Source organism: Chinchilla lanigera, unplaced genomic scaffold (genome assembly GCF_000276665.1).
Source record: "Chinchilla lanigera isolate Chin_1 unplaced genomic scaffold, ChiLan1.0 scaffold00041, whole genome shotgun sequence".
Lineage (NCBI taxonomy): Eukaryota > Metazoa > Chordata > Mammalia > Rodentia > Chinchillidae > Chinchilla > Chinchilla lanigera.
In genome coordinates, this window is record NW_004955442.1 from 14,566,655 (window position 1) to 14,581,421 (window position 14,767).

The window sequence follows — 14,767 nt, forward strand, 5'->3', positions numbered from 1 at the left end:
GCCATGAGGGCAAGTCTGTGCACAAAGGCCAACCTCTCAGGGCACGCACACACACAGAGACGCTCTTTAGCATCCATTGTTCCCCTCCAGCTCCCAGCAGGTCTCCTGTCCAATCCCAAGGTTCCAGTGATTGGCTGAGGTCCTGTAGAGGACCCAGGACCCAGGAGTCTCCGCCTTGTCAGGGTGGTCCAAGACCAAAGCTGGGAACCCCACCCTGGGGAGGCAAGGTGTCCTGGGCCCACCTCGGCCTGGAGGAGAGGGCATGATTGTTCCCTCTCCTGGTGAAGTGGTGACTGGGGTGTGCCCTGGGACTTGGACACATGCTCAGTAAATCCTCCTCTTAGTGAGCCCTGATCTGGAGGGACAAAGGGCCTGTGTTGAGCTTCCCTGAGTGTGGGCTCTGGGCCAGCACTCTGTCCTGGGTGGCTGATGGGTGTGGGTGAGGCTTTTCTAGGATTGGTCCCCCTGACCCCTGCACGTAGTGAGTGCGTGTATGCCCCCTGCTCCCAAGTGCAGAAGCTGCTGAACAAGTGTGTGTGGTCAGGGGGCAGGTACACATGCTTTCTGTGTGCATGGGTGTAAATGGGTGTGTGTCTGTCTGTCTGTCTGCACACCTCTGTGAACTTGTGCCTCTCAGGTGCAGTTGGCCAGTGCCCTTGTCTCCTCCAGCCAGGCTGGCAGCTGTCTCTTCCTCCAATCACCCCCACCCCAGGGGGAACTTCCTGGAGTCCTGACCCAGACAGACCGTCCTTCTGGGCGCCAAACCTTGCCAGCCTGGATTAAAAGCCACTGAGCTGAAGAAAAAAACAAGCCACTGAGCTGGCAGCGAAGCTGCAAATGTACCCTTAGCCTTGGGCAGGACTGGGCCGGACACAATCCCCCTTTGTGCTGCTCTTGGGCCCCTGTCTCAAGACTGTGCCTGCCAGTAGGCTGTTCTGCCTCCACCTCTCCGACAGTTCTGGGAGCCCTGGAGGTCTTGTCTGCCCTGGGCCGCTCGGCCTCCAATTTGTCTGCAGGCCAGAGGTTCCCTGACACTGGTGCGGCAAGCTGGAAGGGCAGCTGAGGGGGGCTCACTTCTACAGTGAGTGTCAATGAGGCCAGAGCCCCGAGGACCCCCAGGGAGGCAGTGGGGCCAGAACGTAGGGCAGCTGAGAGGCTGACGCTCTCGTGCTGAACAGAGCACCCTCCTGCTTCCTGTTCTGCCAACACCAAGGACAGCGTCTCATTTGTTCCACGTTCACTAATGAGTAGGTGTCCATCAGCAGGCAGCAGGCTTAGCAGGAAGGACCGGAGACTTGGGGACCTTCGTGTCTCTGAATGTGCCCTCAGCACCGCTTACGTAGCAGAGCAGCCACTGGCTGCACACCGTTGCCCTAACGCTCCAGGACAGTGGCATTGAATTGCATAAAATTCTCTTGTGACGCAAAATACTCTCCTTCTGAAAATTTTCTAATGATTTTAACACATGAAAAGCATTCTTAGCTCACAAATAGGTGGTGGGGTGGTTTGCACTGCAGGGCATAATTTGCCCATTCCTGGTGCAGGCAGCTCCTAGCCCAGCCAGTCCCACAGCCCTTTACCTACTGCCATCTCTGTGAGACCAGTGTCCCCACCTCTTGGTGAGAGACGGTCTGTGACGTACAAGGCCATTCTCCATGCGCCTTTCTCCTCTAAGCACATGGGGGTGTCTACACACCAATGCACGCCCAGCAGGCTCCTGTGGGCAAGGGAGCCTCTGCGCTTCCCACACCTCAGCAGTATCCCCAGGGTGGCACCACTCGTTCAACCCGGACGGACACATCTGTTACTTCTAATCTGTTGCCCTTTCCAGAGACTAACCTGGTGCAGCTGCCTGCATGGATAATCTTGGGCATTCCAGTCCTTCAATGCGGACTCTTGGATCTTCACGGCCACCCAAGAGTAGATTCTATTATTATCCACAAATAACAGGAAGCAGTCAAAGCACAGAAGGGGCTCCCCAGTCACACCCCTAGTGAGCAGAGAACTAAGTTTGCACCTCAGTTAGGCCCTATGCTGACCTCCAGCCTGCGGTTATTCTGGAGGTTGTAGCCCCGGAGGACAGTCCTGCCTTCAGCCTGTCACAATGCGCAGTATCCAAATGACACATCAGGAGCTCCCCTGAGGTTGCTCTTGGTTCCCTGGCTGGGTATCCGGCCGCCTTTATCCCCACCCTCTCATCCTTGTCCTACACTCTTCCTCTGTCCCAGATCCCAATACATGTCCAGCAGGGTAGACTGAACCACCTTGGGTGATTCTTCAACTTCTTTGGGTCAAACATCTCCCCTCTTGAGCTAGTGTGGGTGCATAATGGTAAGACAAATAGGGTCTGTGTGTATCCGTGGGGGTCAAGGAGAATGAAGGGGGTGAGACAGGCAAGGGTGCCCAGGACCCGAGATCTGGAGAAATGCTGTCACCGCTAAGATGAAGGGGCCACCCTCAGCTTGGCCCTCAGGCACTCGCAGAAGAGTTGGCCAAGTCGCTTCTCTGGATTTTGGGCCCACATCAGAGTACTGAGCAAGGCCACGCCTTGAGCATCCTTCTGTCACATGGGCTCTGAACCCCTCAACACAGCTCATCCCCCACTCTGCCCAAAGCCAGTGCGGAGACCACAGATGCCTTCCCAACCGCTGCCCAGGCTGCCCGGCTCTGCCGAGGCAGCCCCAAGCCCACAGTCCTTCTGAGGACACCTGCCTTGGCAGTCCAGGGGTTGAAACCTGCCCAACCTGGTCAGTGCAAGCCCCTGAGTAAACCTCCTCCCGCCTCTGAAGAAAAGGTCAGTCTAGGTGCTGACAAGAGCACCCACAGGTGACAGCAAAATGCCTGTTGTTGTCCCCAGCCTTGTTTGTGTAGGCTGCAAGGCCAAGACAGCAAACACAGCACATCCGGGAGCCTCCCAGGGTGACTACGGGGATTCCCCCAGGACCAGCCCCCACCAGCAGCTCCTTCCTGACCCCCTAGTGACCACTGGCTCCTTCCTTCTGGAGGGGGGCCCACAGGCCCCAGGAGCATATAAGGGGCAGATAACAGGCGCCCGGGTGCAAGACTCCCAGAGCAGACTCTCCTACCAGGTAAGGTGCTGCTGCATGGGTGGCCCAGACAGGCTGGATGCCCCTCTGGGAGTGACGCGGCTTCCTCTCTGCTCCCCAGAGCCTGGTACATCAGCCAGAAGTCATGCTGCTCTTGCTTACCCTTGCCCTGCTGCTGAGCCCTACCTGCTGGGCACAAGGTAAGTCAGCCAGAGCCTCCCCCTCAGGCCTATCTCCCTCTATCCAGGGACTCATCCCAGCCCTCCTCACAGATGGAACCTGGTCACAGGACCTCTGCCTGCCTGCAGGGTGGGGTTCATGGCTCTGGCAGAGGCCCCGTGTGACCATGGTTTCTTCCCACCTTCTTTTCATCCACACCAAATTGGAAGTTGGCAAAGCCTTCACCACGCCTGTGTGCAATGAGGCGGAAATCAAGGGAATCCGGGTGGCAGTGAACCTTGTTGGCAACATTATAAGGTGGGTAAGAATGGAACCACACAAGTGCCAAGTCTCACTCACCCCACAGCTCCAGGACTCAAGGGAGTGTGCACTTACAGTCTCCTCTCCCAGCGTCCTTATCAGCTCCTGGTGACTCTCTGAGGCCATTTCATCCCTAGAATTATTGAGCCACCAGCTACCACCTTTCCACTTGTCTCTTTGCCCAGCTAACTTCTCTCTTCCTCACTTCTTCCCTTCTTCTTCCTGACTCTACCTGTAAGTCCTACTGTTATCTCCCAGTTCGATCAAAGAGGGTGGCTAGCCAGGCATGGTGGTGAAAGCCTGTACTCCCAGCACTCAGGGAGGCAGAGGCAGGAGGATCACAAGTTTGAGCCCTTAACAATTCAGCGAGGTCCTTTCACAAAAGTAGATAGATAGATAGATAGATAGATAGATAGATAGATAGATAGATATGGGACTCAGTGAGAAGACCCTGGGTACAGTCCTTGGAACCAAAAAAAGCAGAAGAAGAAGAAAGAGGAGGAGGACGAGGAGGAAGAGGAAAAGGAGGAGGAGCAGGAGGAGAAGGAGGAGGAGGAAGAGGAGCAGGAGCAGGAGGAAAGGCGGAGGAGGGGAAAGAGGGGAAGGAGGAGGAGAAGGAGGAGCAGAAGGAGAAGGAGGAGGAGGAAGAAGGGAGGGAGGAGGAAGAGAAGGAGGAGAAGGAAGAAGAGAAGGAGGAGAAGGAGGAGGAGGAGAAGGAAGATGGAGAGGGGAAGGAGGAGGAGAAGGAGGAGCAGAAGGAGAAGGAGGAGGAGGAAGAAGGGAGGGAGGAGGAGGAGAAGGAAGAAGAGAAGGAGGAGAAGGAGGAGGAGGAGAAGAAAGATGGAGAGGGGAAGGAGGAGGAGGAGGAGAAGGAGAAGGAGGAACAGGAAGAGAAGGAAGAGGAGAAGAAGGAGGGGAGAAGGAAGTGGAGGAGGAGCCTAAGGAGGAGGACAAGGAGGAGGAGAAGGAGGAGGAGGAGGAGGAGGAAGGGGTTTGTGATGCTTCTCCTTATCTTCTCCTTTCAATCTAAACTTAACCAAAAATGGCTTCTCTCTCCCAATACCTGTGGGAGAAGCAGGGGAAGGTCTGTCTGGTTAGGGCCAAAGAGGAAAGGGTGTGAGGGTCAAAGTGGGCCCCTGACTGAACATGAGTGGCCAGAACCCCAAGAGGCCTCCCTGCACGCTTGGTCTCTGCTTGAAGCCTGGCGTGGGTCACTGCCCTGCACCCAGGGGGGCCAGGGATGTGGGAGCGGGGAGGGTGCAGGGCTGGTGACAGCAAAGGAGACAGAGAGGGCAGGGTGAGGTCAGGTGGTGGAGGCCCTGCGCCTGCACCTGCACCAAGGTGAAAGGGTCCAGGTGAGCCCAGCAGGAAGGGGCTGTGGCAGGCACGTGCTCCGCGGACCCCTGACCTGCTCTCTTAGGAGTGACTCAGGTCGAGGAGGCCCAGCAGCCAGGCCAGTTCACACATGAGGAAACTGAGTCCTGGAGAGGCCGGGTAATGAGTTCAAGACTGCCAAGGCTGAAAGTGCAGAGCAAGGTGTGGTGCCGGGGGTGTGGGTACCAGGACACAGGGAGCACTGAACCCTTCCTCGCTTTGCCTCTCGCCCAGCCTCCAGGTAAAACTGGGAGACCACTGGGATGTTGTCCATGGCCATCGAGGAGGGACTGTCACGGAATTCCTCCTGGACAAAGACGAGTACATCACTGAGGTCCACGGCTCCCAGAAGGTCAACCTCCGGTACCTGCTCCTATGCACCAGCCACGACCGCTGTGCCGCGTTCGGGAAGAATGACGGCCGGCAGTTCTTTGCCTTCCCCCCAGTGACAGGCCAGGTGCTCAAGAGCATCAGTGGCTTGGTTGGACCCATCGCCTTGAAGAACCTTAACTGGAGATGGGGTGATGCACAAGCTCAACCAACCACTGCACCAGCCAACGGAGCCACTGGCACTCCATCACCAGCATAGGATCTGGCCGAGGCCTCACGCTGGGCCACAGACACACCTGCTAAGGCTGCCTGGGTATGGAAGGATGTCCTGACAGTACTGGGGTAGCCAAGTGGGAATTCTGAATCCACTAATAATTAAAGCTTCTGCAGGAACAGTGTCCGGGTGTGGTGTTTGGGTCTGAGGGGCCAAAGCCCCTGGGGCTGGAGTCCAGGTGGGTGGAGGTAACTCTGCCAAGATTCGGGATTTGCCCTTAAAACCCCTGAGCCAACCCTGCCCTCTGAGGAGCCAGGCTCCACGGCCACCACTGCCCCTTCAGCTGGTCTCTAGCGGCCTTCAGCTGCTCTTCAGTGGCCTTCAGCTCTGGGCTCCCCCAAGTGTGTAAGAGGCCTTGGGGAAGCCATTCACCGGCTCATTCACTCAGCAGAAATGTGCCAAGGGCTTGATCCCACCAGGCTGCCCTAGACACTGGGAATGAAGAAGGGGACAGGGGTCCAGCTGAGGAGGCGGCCGTCCTGTGGCAGACAGGAGCACAAGCAGATAGTGGCAGCTTGCTGTGGCACCTGCACAGATGGGGGGGGTGCAGGGCATTGTGTGTGGGCCTCTGCTCACAGGTGAGGGGGAGGGAGTGTGTTCACGGGGCCTTCCTGGAGGAGGTGACACCTGAACAAGTCTTAAAAGGATGAGGGGGAATTGGCCAAGTAGAGACAAGGATGAAAGGCAAAGCTGGGTGTGGTGCATGCCTGTATTCTCGGCTCATTGGGAGGCTGAGGCAGGAGGATTCAAGTTCAGATTGCACCTGGGAAACTCAGGGAGACCCTGTTTCAAAATAAGAAATAAAAGGGCTGAGCATGTAACTCAGTGAGAAGGTCCTAGGTTCAACCCCTAGTACTAAAAACAAACAAACAAAAAAGCTAGAGAAAGCAAAAAACAAGGGTCCACTGTGTGTGCTGCTCACAACAGTCTAAGGACAGGATTACCATTGCCCCATTTGCAAGATGAGAAAACTGAGGCACAGAGGATGACACAATTTGTCCTGGGTCACACAGCACTAAGTGGCAGAGTTGGGGATTAGCTGCGAAGTCTGAGTCCCAGACTGGAGCAAAGAATTCATGAAAACTCCTTACTTCTTTGCATGGAGACACCTGGACATTTTTCTCTTCTCTATACTTTGGTTTCTATTTAATTTCAAACGCTGCTTGAGTAAACTTGGGTCTGGGGACAAAACTCTAAGAAGGCCAGATGTGTTGGCACAAGCCTATAATCCCAGCACTTGGGAGACTGACGCAGGAGGATCGCTGTAAAGTTCAAGACCAGCTTGGGCTACAAAGTGAGCTCAAGGCCAGCCTGAACTGTATAGTGAGACCCTGTCTCAGAAAGACCAAAAAACAAAACAAAACAAAACAAAAACTCTAAGAATCCGTAAACTGGGATGGAAAAAATTCTTATTTGTACTGTCTTCTGCCGAAATTTTGTGTTTCCTTTGGTATGAATGTGACCTCACATACCTCACAAACAATGCTCAATTTGCCACACCAGTTACATCTGTCACAGGCACCTTGAAATGTATACTCATTACAATTTCAAAATTATGGATATTATATTTGCCATCGAAGGTGTTAATGATCAAAACTCAGATATCTGTGGAAACACACTTAAGATAACATTTTGAGCCGGCATGGTGGCCCATGCCAGGAAGCCCAGCACTCTGACAGGCTGAGGCAGGAGGATTGTGAATTCAAGGCCACCCCGGGCTAGAGAGCAAGAGACCTTGTCTCAGACAAGCAAGCAAAAAGAAAAAAGAAAAGAAAAGATTTCGGTTAAGTGTAGTGCAGCTCGCTTTCTTCCCTTGTGGGGACAAGTCCCTGGGGCTGGCTGCGGACCTCCCATTTGCCCTTCCCAGCTGGTCCACCATGCAGGCAGCTAGCTCTGTCACTTAGTTTATTTGCTGCACCTGTCTTGCTGACAGGTAAGTGTGTTTTCAGTATTAGTGGGGACCCGGACTCAGACTGGCAACTGCAGCGGTGGAGGGTGCTGGCAGGACCACTCTGCATTCCCACGCCTCCAGGGTTGGCAATATGGATGGTCACAAGTACCACAGCGTCGATTTTCAAAAGCAACAACTTTTGCCCAGTGCAGAAGAGCAGAGAGGAGAGGAGCCACAGGCACAGATGCTCAAGGGCGGACTTTGGACTCACTGCACCCACGCGTTGCTTGCCTTGCAGTGCTTCAGTGTGGGGCGCCCCGCAGACTCCAAGGTTCCTGCAGCTCACCCTGAGCTCCCACCAGTCCTGCCCGCATTGAAATGGCATTGCCTGAGATACCGCGCTTGCAGTTCAACTGCAGAGATGCACAGGCGGTCCTGGTGCAATCCACAGTTTGGTTTGTGAGTGCAGGGTGAAAACATGGAGTGGGGCTTGAGGATGCCCCACCCCATACTGGCGAGGGAACACAGACCCTTCACACTAACCTACATCTTTAGTGCTTTAAAAAGTTGTCGGGGGGCTGGGGATATAGCTCAGTGGCACAGTGCCTGCCTGGCAAGTGCAGGTCCTGAGTTCGATTCTCAGTACCAAAAATAAAATTAAATTTAAAAAAATAAAATGTTGTGGGCTTGAACTGGGCATGGTGATACATGCCTGTAATTGCAGCCCTTGGGAGGCTGAGGCCAGAGGATCACCTCCAGTGCAAGGCCAGCCTGGGCTACATGGCGAGTTTAAGGCCAGCCTGAACTACATAGCAACACCCTGTCTCAAAAAACAAAACAACAACAAAAATTGTGGGTTCTATTTTTAATTCTGAGACAAAGTCTCTCTAAATCGCTAATGTTCAGGCTGGGCTTGACTTTGCAATCCTCCTGCCTCCCAGAGTGCTGGAATTCCGGGCATGCGCCATCACTGGGGCTGCCAGTCTGATTCTGCTGGTGACAAAGGACCACGTGGGCATACACAGATGCAGAGACTTTATTTAAGTAGGGGATTCAGGGCCGCCGTGGCCTTGTCACTCCATCCTGTGGCCATCTGGTCTCTCGGCCATGTCAGAGCAGCCTGTAGAGGAAGCCCAGATGGAAGGTAGGGCCCATTGTGGAGCCCTCCCCCGGGTCTGTGGAAGGCTTTTGAGACGCCGTGGTAGATGCCTGAGTGGACAGCTTCTGGGGGGCGAACCCCCACTTGAAGCCGATTCCGGAGAGGCAGAAGAACCAGTGCTGGCCGTTGGCGGTCAGGAGCTGCTGGCCGGGGGAGGGGGCTTGGGAGCTGAACCGCGTGCCGGCCGCGCGCCCGAAACTCGCCTGGCGCCCCCTGCTGGTGGTCCAGCGCAGGTGCCAGATGCAAAGGCGCGCGCTGCCGTCCACGGCGGTTATGCGCTCGCCCTCCTCCAGCAGGAACTCCCGCGCGCGCCCGCCGGGAGCCCCGTAGCGCGGACTCCAGTGCTCGCCGAACCGCAGCTGGATGCTGGGGAGAGGCTGAGTTACCGTGGCAACCCTGCGCTCCCTGCCGGCAGACGCCTGCCAGGCCGGCCGCGCCCCGTCCTCTCCCGAACGCGCTTGGGCTTGCCCTCCTCCTAGCCTGGCCAGAGATGGCCTTTACGCAGTTCAGCCGGGTTATTCTCAGGGCCAGAGACCAGCGTTAAGCTGTGCTTGCTTGAGGATGCCACACGTGACCAGGGGGCCTTGGTCACTGTGTTCCGGGCCTTGGAGTGGAAGAAAAGTGGCCCTGACGTCTCCCCGTAGGACTGCGGGGGTAAAAAGCAGGGCTGCCAGTTCGGTTTGAACTTCACATAAACAATGAATAACTTTTTAGTGTAAATGTATCCCAAACATTGCATTTTAAAACTACGACTATGCTGCAGATACTGATGGTTTTGGTTTTGTTTTGGTATTTTGAGGCAGGTGCTTGCTGTGTAGTCCAGACTGACCTGGAATTCACCATATAGCCCAGGCTCGCTATAAATTTTTATTTATTATTTTAAATTTAAATTTTTATTTATTATTTTAAAAATTTATTTATTTTTATTTTTATTTTATTTTTGTACCGGGAATCAAACTCAGGACACTGTACTTGCTAGGCAGGCGCCTATATGCCCCGCCCTGCCTCAGCACCTTGCGTGCTGGGATTACAGGAGAGTGTACCGCTGTGCCCTGCTAACAAATACTGAATATTTAAAGAATAAGTGTACCCAAAATATTGCACAGGACACACTAAAAAGTTATCCACCGACATTCATTTGAACTGGGTGTGTTTGTTTGTTTGTTTGTTTGTTTTACTAAACTTGACAATCCTAGCCCAAGAGACCTAGGGTGCTTTGGGAGAATGATAGATCCCCAGAGGCTGACAGTGGTGGGAGCAGGCGATCCTGGGCCTGCTGGAGAGACTGGCTCTTCTCAGTAGCAAAGGACCAGTGTGGGGAGACAGAGTTGCAGAGTTTGAAATCAGATGCAGACAGGGAGGTCTTTGCAGCTTGTACTCATATGAGTGACTTTGGTCACTAACTACCAAGGGACTCTAAAACCGACAGAACCACCCAGAGGAGAGATCTGCAGAGCCTCCATGATCCTTTCTGAACCAAATTTCCATTCTAGCGGCCTCCCTGATTTGCACCACCCCATCCAAGACCGGGAAGCTGGGACAGTCGGAGTTGAAGACCCAAGGACAGCATGCCCTCTAACAGCTCCAATGGGGAAACCAGAAGGTGTGGGCAGAAGCGGGGGTTTGGGGGAGCCCAGGAACCTGAGTTTACCCCTTGATGAGGCCCAGGATCCCCACGAAGACTCGGATGCCCTGGATCTCGCCTAGCTCTTCGCCCTTGATGTAGAAGTAGGAGCCAAAGCCAGGGCTCTGTAGCTCTGGGAAGAGGGGAGCAGGAAGGTGAGCACAGGGATGCACTCAGGGCAGCCGCGTCAGGATCTCATTACCCATCGGACAGCCGTGCCTAGGACAGGACCGTGTCTAGAACAGAACGGGGAGGCCAAGGCCAGGCAGACGGGGCTCACCCTGGGCACTGCAGGCAGGACTGAAGAGGAGGAGCACCAGGGTGAGGAATAGCAGCATGGCTCCCAGGCACAGGCGTGGAGGTCAGGAGCCACACACAGGTCAACAGCAAGATGAGGCTCTGGGCAGGAGACAAAATGTGAGGGGTCCTGAGACCTCCGGAGATGGGGCAAGAGGACATTTGGGAACCTTTCTCTATGGGCCTCCAGGGCTTAAGAAGAACCCCAAACCGAGCCTGGTAGCCCATGCCTGTAATCTCATCACTCTGGGAGACTGAGGCAGGAGGATCACAGGTTCAAGGCCAGCCTGGGCTGCATAGTGAAACCCTGTCTCAAAAACAAAACAAAATAAAACAAACCAAACAAAAGAGTGCCCAGAGCTGGTTTCAAAGGCATGCTTGGGACGTGAGCATCAGCTCAGAAGGGCCCTGGCCTGCTGCAGTGCTCCAGCGTCACCCTCCTAAAATCCCTGGTAAGATTTGATCAAGGAGCCCCACAGTGTCCCTTTATATTGGATCAAGCAAAGTTTACAGGCAGTCCTGGAAGAGACCCATACTGTGAGGACCCCTCCGTCCCTGCTCTCAGATCCAGTGTCCTCATGGGTCGCCAGAGGCCCCTCCTTCCCCTCCTGCCTCTCCTCCCAATACAGCGCTGGGCGCCGTCCCTCCCTACCTGTGCTGTGCAGTCCAAGCCCCTCAGCCTGCCCCTTCACACCCAGGCAATGCTCAGCCACAGCTGCTCCTGTGGGACTCCAGGGCTCCACCCTCGACAGGAATTCTTGTAGGGCCAGGAACTCTGTCCAGGGTGTCCTGGACACTATTTATGTTCTTACCTACAGCTCCCCCTAGACAAATGAGCCCACAGCACAGGCTCTGTGAGTCTGGGGCCGCCCCATGAGCTCCTCTGAGACACAGGAAGTTCTCAGAGCTGGCCACCCTCAGCGATGCCAGCCCACTCAGGCAAAGCAGCCAGGGGCCAGTGATTATTCTGGTCTCCTGAGATGTGCAGAGAACAAGCGAGGGAGAAAGCAAACAGCCCCTGCCCAGATGACCTCACACAAAAGCCAGTGGCTGAGTAGGTGAGTAGGTGGCCAGCCTCGGGGTGTTCAGGACAGGTCTCAGCTTAAAGGTCTCCCCTCGACACCCTGAGGACCACCTGTATCCTTGCCCATGGATGTAGTGTTCACCAGGCCAGAGCTCCTGACACAGCACATAGCATCAGTTCTGGAGACCACCCGTAGGGCTCTGCCATTCTAGTTCCCATTTTCCAGCCAAAGACCTGAGGCACCAGGAGGCTTAGCACTTTGCCTACGTTTACAGGGGGAGTTAGTGGCCCAGGCCAGCTTCCAGCTCAGGATGTCTAACTCCTCTGCCATACCCAGAGCCCCTGCACCACAGAAATGCCAGCCAGGGGCCAGCTACTGCCCTGCCCAGGTGTCCCCTGGGGTCCCCACCTGGTATCCCTCGCCCTTTCCCTCCTGTTGCTCATACACAGCACAGCCCTGAACACCGACTGGTCCAATGCCTGCCTGTGATGCCATCGAATCTGCCTAGGAATCCCACCCCCAGAAGACAGGCTATCATCTACGTGTCCCCAGAGCCCACCGACATCCGGGTGAGGGGAAAGGCTGGGAAGCCTGGGAAGGTGGTGGAGATGGTTGGCCACACCGAGGCTTTGGGGAGAGGGCACAGCCTCTTGGGCGCTGCAGAAGGGGTACGGGGGACCGGATGGAGTGGAGGGCTGAGCAGTGGAGCTGCCAGCGCATTAAGCCCTCAGCAAACAGCAACCTCACCGGAAAGGGCGCCCAGACAAGCAGACAAAAAGCTGGGACACCTACTGGTCTCTGAAATAAGTAAACAAAGCCCGGTTTACTTATATAAGAACATTAACGTGGTCAGGGGTCACTGTAGGGAGAGGAAACAGGCAGAATCCTGGGCCCTTACCTCTTGCCCATTAAAAATATGATCTGTATTTTCTCCTGGAATAGCCAGGGTCCTGAAAGCCATTTTTGCTATGAAGCTTAACTTCATGTGGGTCGACAGATGCCGAAGTTAACTAATAGCAGAACAAAAATTGACATTCATTTTGTATCCTTTGCTGCTATTAGCGTTTGGGTCAAATCTCTTCTCAGGTCTACATATAGACATGCTAATCGTTAGGGCGGGTCTGTCTAAAAATTGGCAAACACTGTTGATTAGGGCTGAATTTACATAATCTTACCACCTTCAGGACTGAAGACACCAGGCTGGGTGATTTCCAGGGACATTCAGCTATGCCTGAGAAGTCTCCAACCACCCCATCGTCCTCAGGCACTTGGGAACAAGACAGTCTCCCAGCCATAAGGCTTCCAGAATGATGACGCCAGGACTGAGACAATGATCAACCAGACCCAGCTCACATCCCTCGTTTTTGTGTGGGTCTGTCATCCCCTGTGTCAGAACACGCCCCCTCCAGCTACCCTTTGCTATCTTCCCTCTAACTTTGCAATTAAATCTTTGTCCTATAGATTTGTGCTCTAGTTTTAATTTCCGTTATTACTAAACGCAAGGACTCAAACTAGCTGCCAACAGGCCTGCCAGACACCCTCCACCCCCAATCTTGCCACAGGAGTCGGGTGGGTATCAGAGCAGAGTCTGTTCCCAGAGCTCCAAACCCCAGGCGGGGGGTTTGCACACACCACACCACTGGCCATACATTATTTTACCAGTTTTTCCCCTTCTCCCTGTTGTTGGTCTCCAGTCTCTCTGGGATTATCTGTATCAATTCATATGTTATGAGACATTAGCTTTTTTTTTTTTTCTTTTTAGACAGGATCTTATAGCATACGAGAGGAGAAGGGGACCAAGAGAGGCCACCAGGCTGGTGTACAGGCAACATGGCATGGAATTTATTGTGCCTTGGTGCAGGCCAGCCGAGAGCGATTAGGCTATCTGCCAAAAAAAAGAGAAGTGGTCCCATTTATAAGGATGGAAAGAAGGTAGGTGGGAAGATTTTAATAAACATCTGTGGTCAGGGGCTGGGGATATAGCTCAGTGGCATAAGTGCCTGCCTGGCAAATGCAAGGTCCTGAGTTCGATTTCCAGTACCAAAAAAAAAAAAAATCTAAACATCTGTGGTCAAAGTTCTCTGGCAGTTTTGCACCTCAGTGGGCAACGTCCTTGACAGCCCAGTGGAATATCTCTGGAAAATAAAGCCAAGAACACATCACTGGAAAATATAATCTGGGCCAGGGCTTTAGCTCAGCTGTGTAGTGCCTGCCTGGCAAGCGTGAGATCCTGAGTTTGATTCCTGGTACCCACCCCCTCCAAAATGTAAACTAACGGAGGAGATCCTCATATCAACAACAAACACTTTTCACTCTACTTGATCTCAACTATTCGTGCACGCACACGCACACACACACACACACACACACACACACACACAGCACACACAGGAACATAAAGAAACAAGGCGGCCAGGTGTGGTGGCGCACGCCTGCAATCCCAGCACTCGAGAGGCTGAGGCAAGAGGATCATTGTGAGTTCGAGACCAACCGGGGCTACAAAGTGAGCTCAAGCCAGCCCGAACTAAATAGTGAGATTCTGTCTCAAAAAGACAAAAAAATCAAAACAAAAGAAAAAAACCAGGCAACAAAATGCCTCCAAAAACTCCCAACCCTCCCAAAGCAGATCCAAGAGGCGTGGTGGAGAGAAAAGCAAATGACTGAGAGCTAAACTACAAAATGATTAAAGAGGAAGTAAAGAAACAGAGTGAGCTCAAAGAGGACATAGCCCAACAGGTAGTGAACCCGTCGTCCAAACTGACCAATGCACTCAGAGGAGAAACATTAGAAACTGGAAGAGTAGATCAATGTGGTTCAAAGTATAAACAAGCTTATCAGAGAAATAGGCTCCACAGAAAGGTGCCACACAGAAATTCCCAAGGTAAAGAATTCTATAGAATTCATAAACAGAAGAAATGACAAATGTGAAGATAGGACTCCAGAAACTGAGGATACAATGGAAATACATGATGCTTGACTCAGAGAAAGCCCAGAGAAGATCAGGCAGCAAGAAAAATTCACCCAAAAGCTATCCGACGATGCTAAGAAGACTAACCTAAGGCTAACTGTAGTTAGAGAGAAATCAGAGGACAGATGCATAGAAAAGAAAATGTTTACAAAAATCATAGCAGATGGGGAAAGAACTCAGCCTACTGGTGAGGCTCACAGAATCCAACTAACTACAATAAAAAAGAAGCTCCACACCGCGCATCGTAGACAAAATCCAAGATGTCCATGAAAAAGAAACTCTTAAAAACTATCAGAGG

General features: G+C 53.5%; 2 protein-coding genes across 4 annotated transcripts in view; one reads left to right on the forward strand and one right to left on the reverse strand.

Moving 5' to 3' along the window:
• The first annotated feature begins 2,837 nt into the window (after positions 1-2,837).
• Zg16b (zymogen granule protein 16B) lies at positions 2,838-5,628 on the forward strand. The gene is made up of 4 exons (XM_005391858.2): positions 2,838-3,089; positions 3,169-3,247; positions 3,437-3,524; positions 5,136-5,628. Exons 1-4 carry the CDS (start codon positions 2,838-2,840, stop codon positions 5,488-5,490), a joined length of 774 nt encoding a protein of 257 aa, XP_005391915.1. The 3' UTR covers positions 5,491-5,628.
• Positions 5,629-8,414: 2,786 nt separating this feature from the next.
• The window catches only part of LOC102018232 (prostatic spermine-binding protein-like), a 13,164-nt gene continuing 6,811 nt past the window's right edge, over positions 8,415-14,767 (reverse strand). Inside the window, exons 1-4 of one of the 3 annotated variants that reach the window (XM_005391408.1) lie at positions 11,129-11,206; positions 10,460-10,578; positions 10,207-10,312; positions 8,415-8,921 (exon numbers count right to left, since the gene is read on the reverse strand). In XM_005391408.1, coding sequence (XP_005391465.1) covers positions 8,507-8,921; positions 10,207-10,312; positions 10,460-10,517 — 579 coding nt within the window. In that variant the 5' untranslated portion in view covers positions 10,518-10,578; positions 11,129-11,206 and the 3' untranslated portion in view covers positions 8,415-8,506. Of the gene's footprint in view, positions 8,922-10,206; positions 10,313-10,459; positions 10,591-11,128; positions 11,207-14,767 lie in introns of those variants that run through there. The other 2 variants (XM_005391409.1, XM_013517784.1) reach the window with 2 other exon arrangements.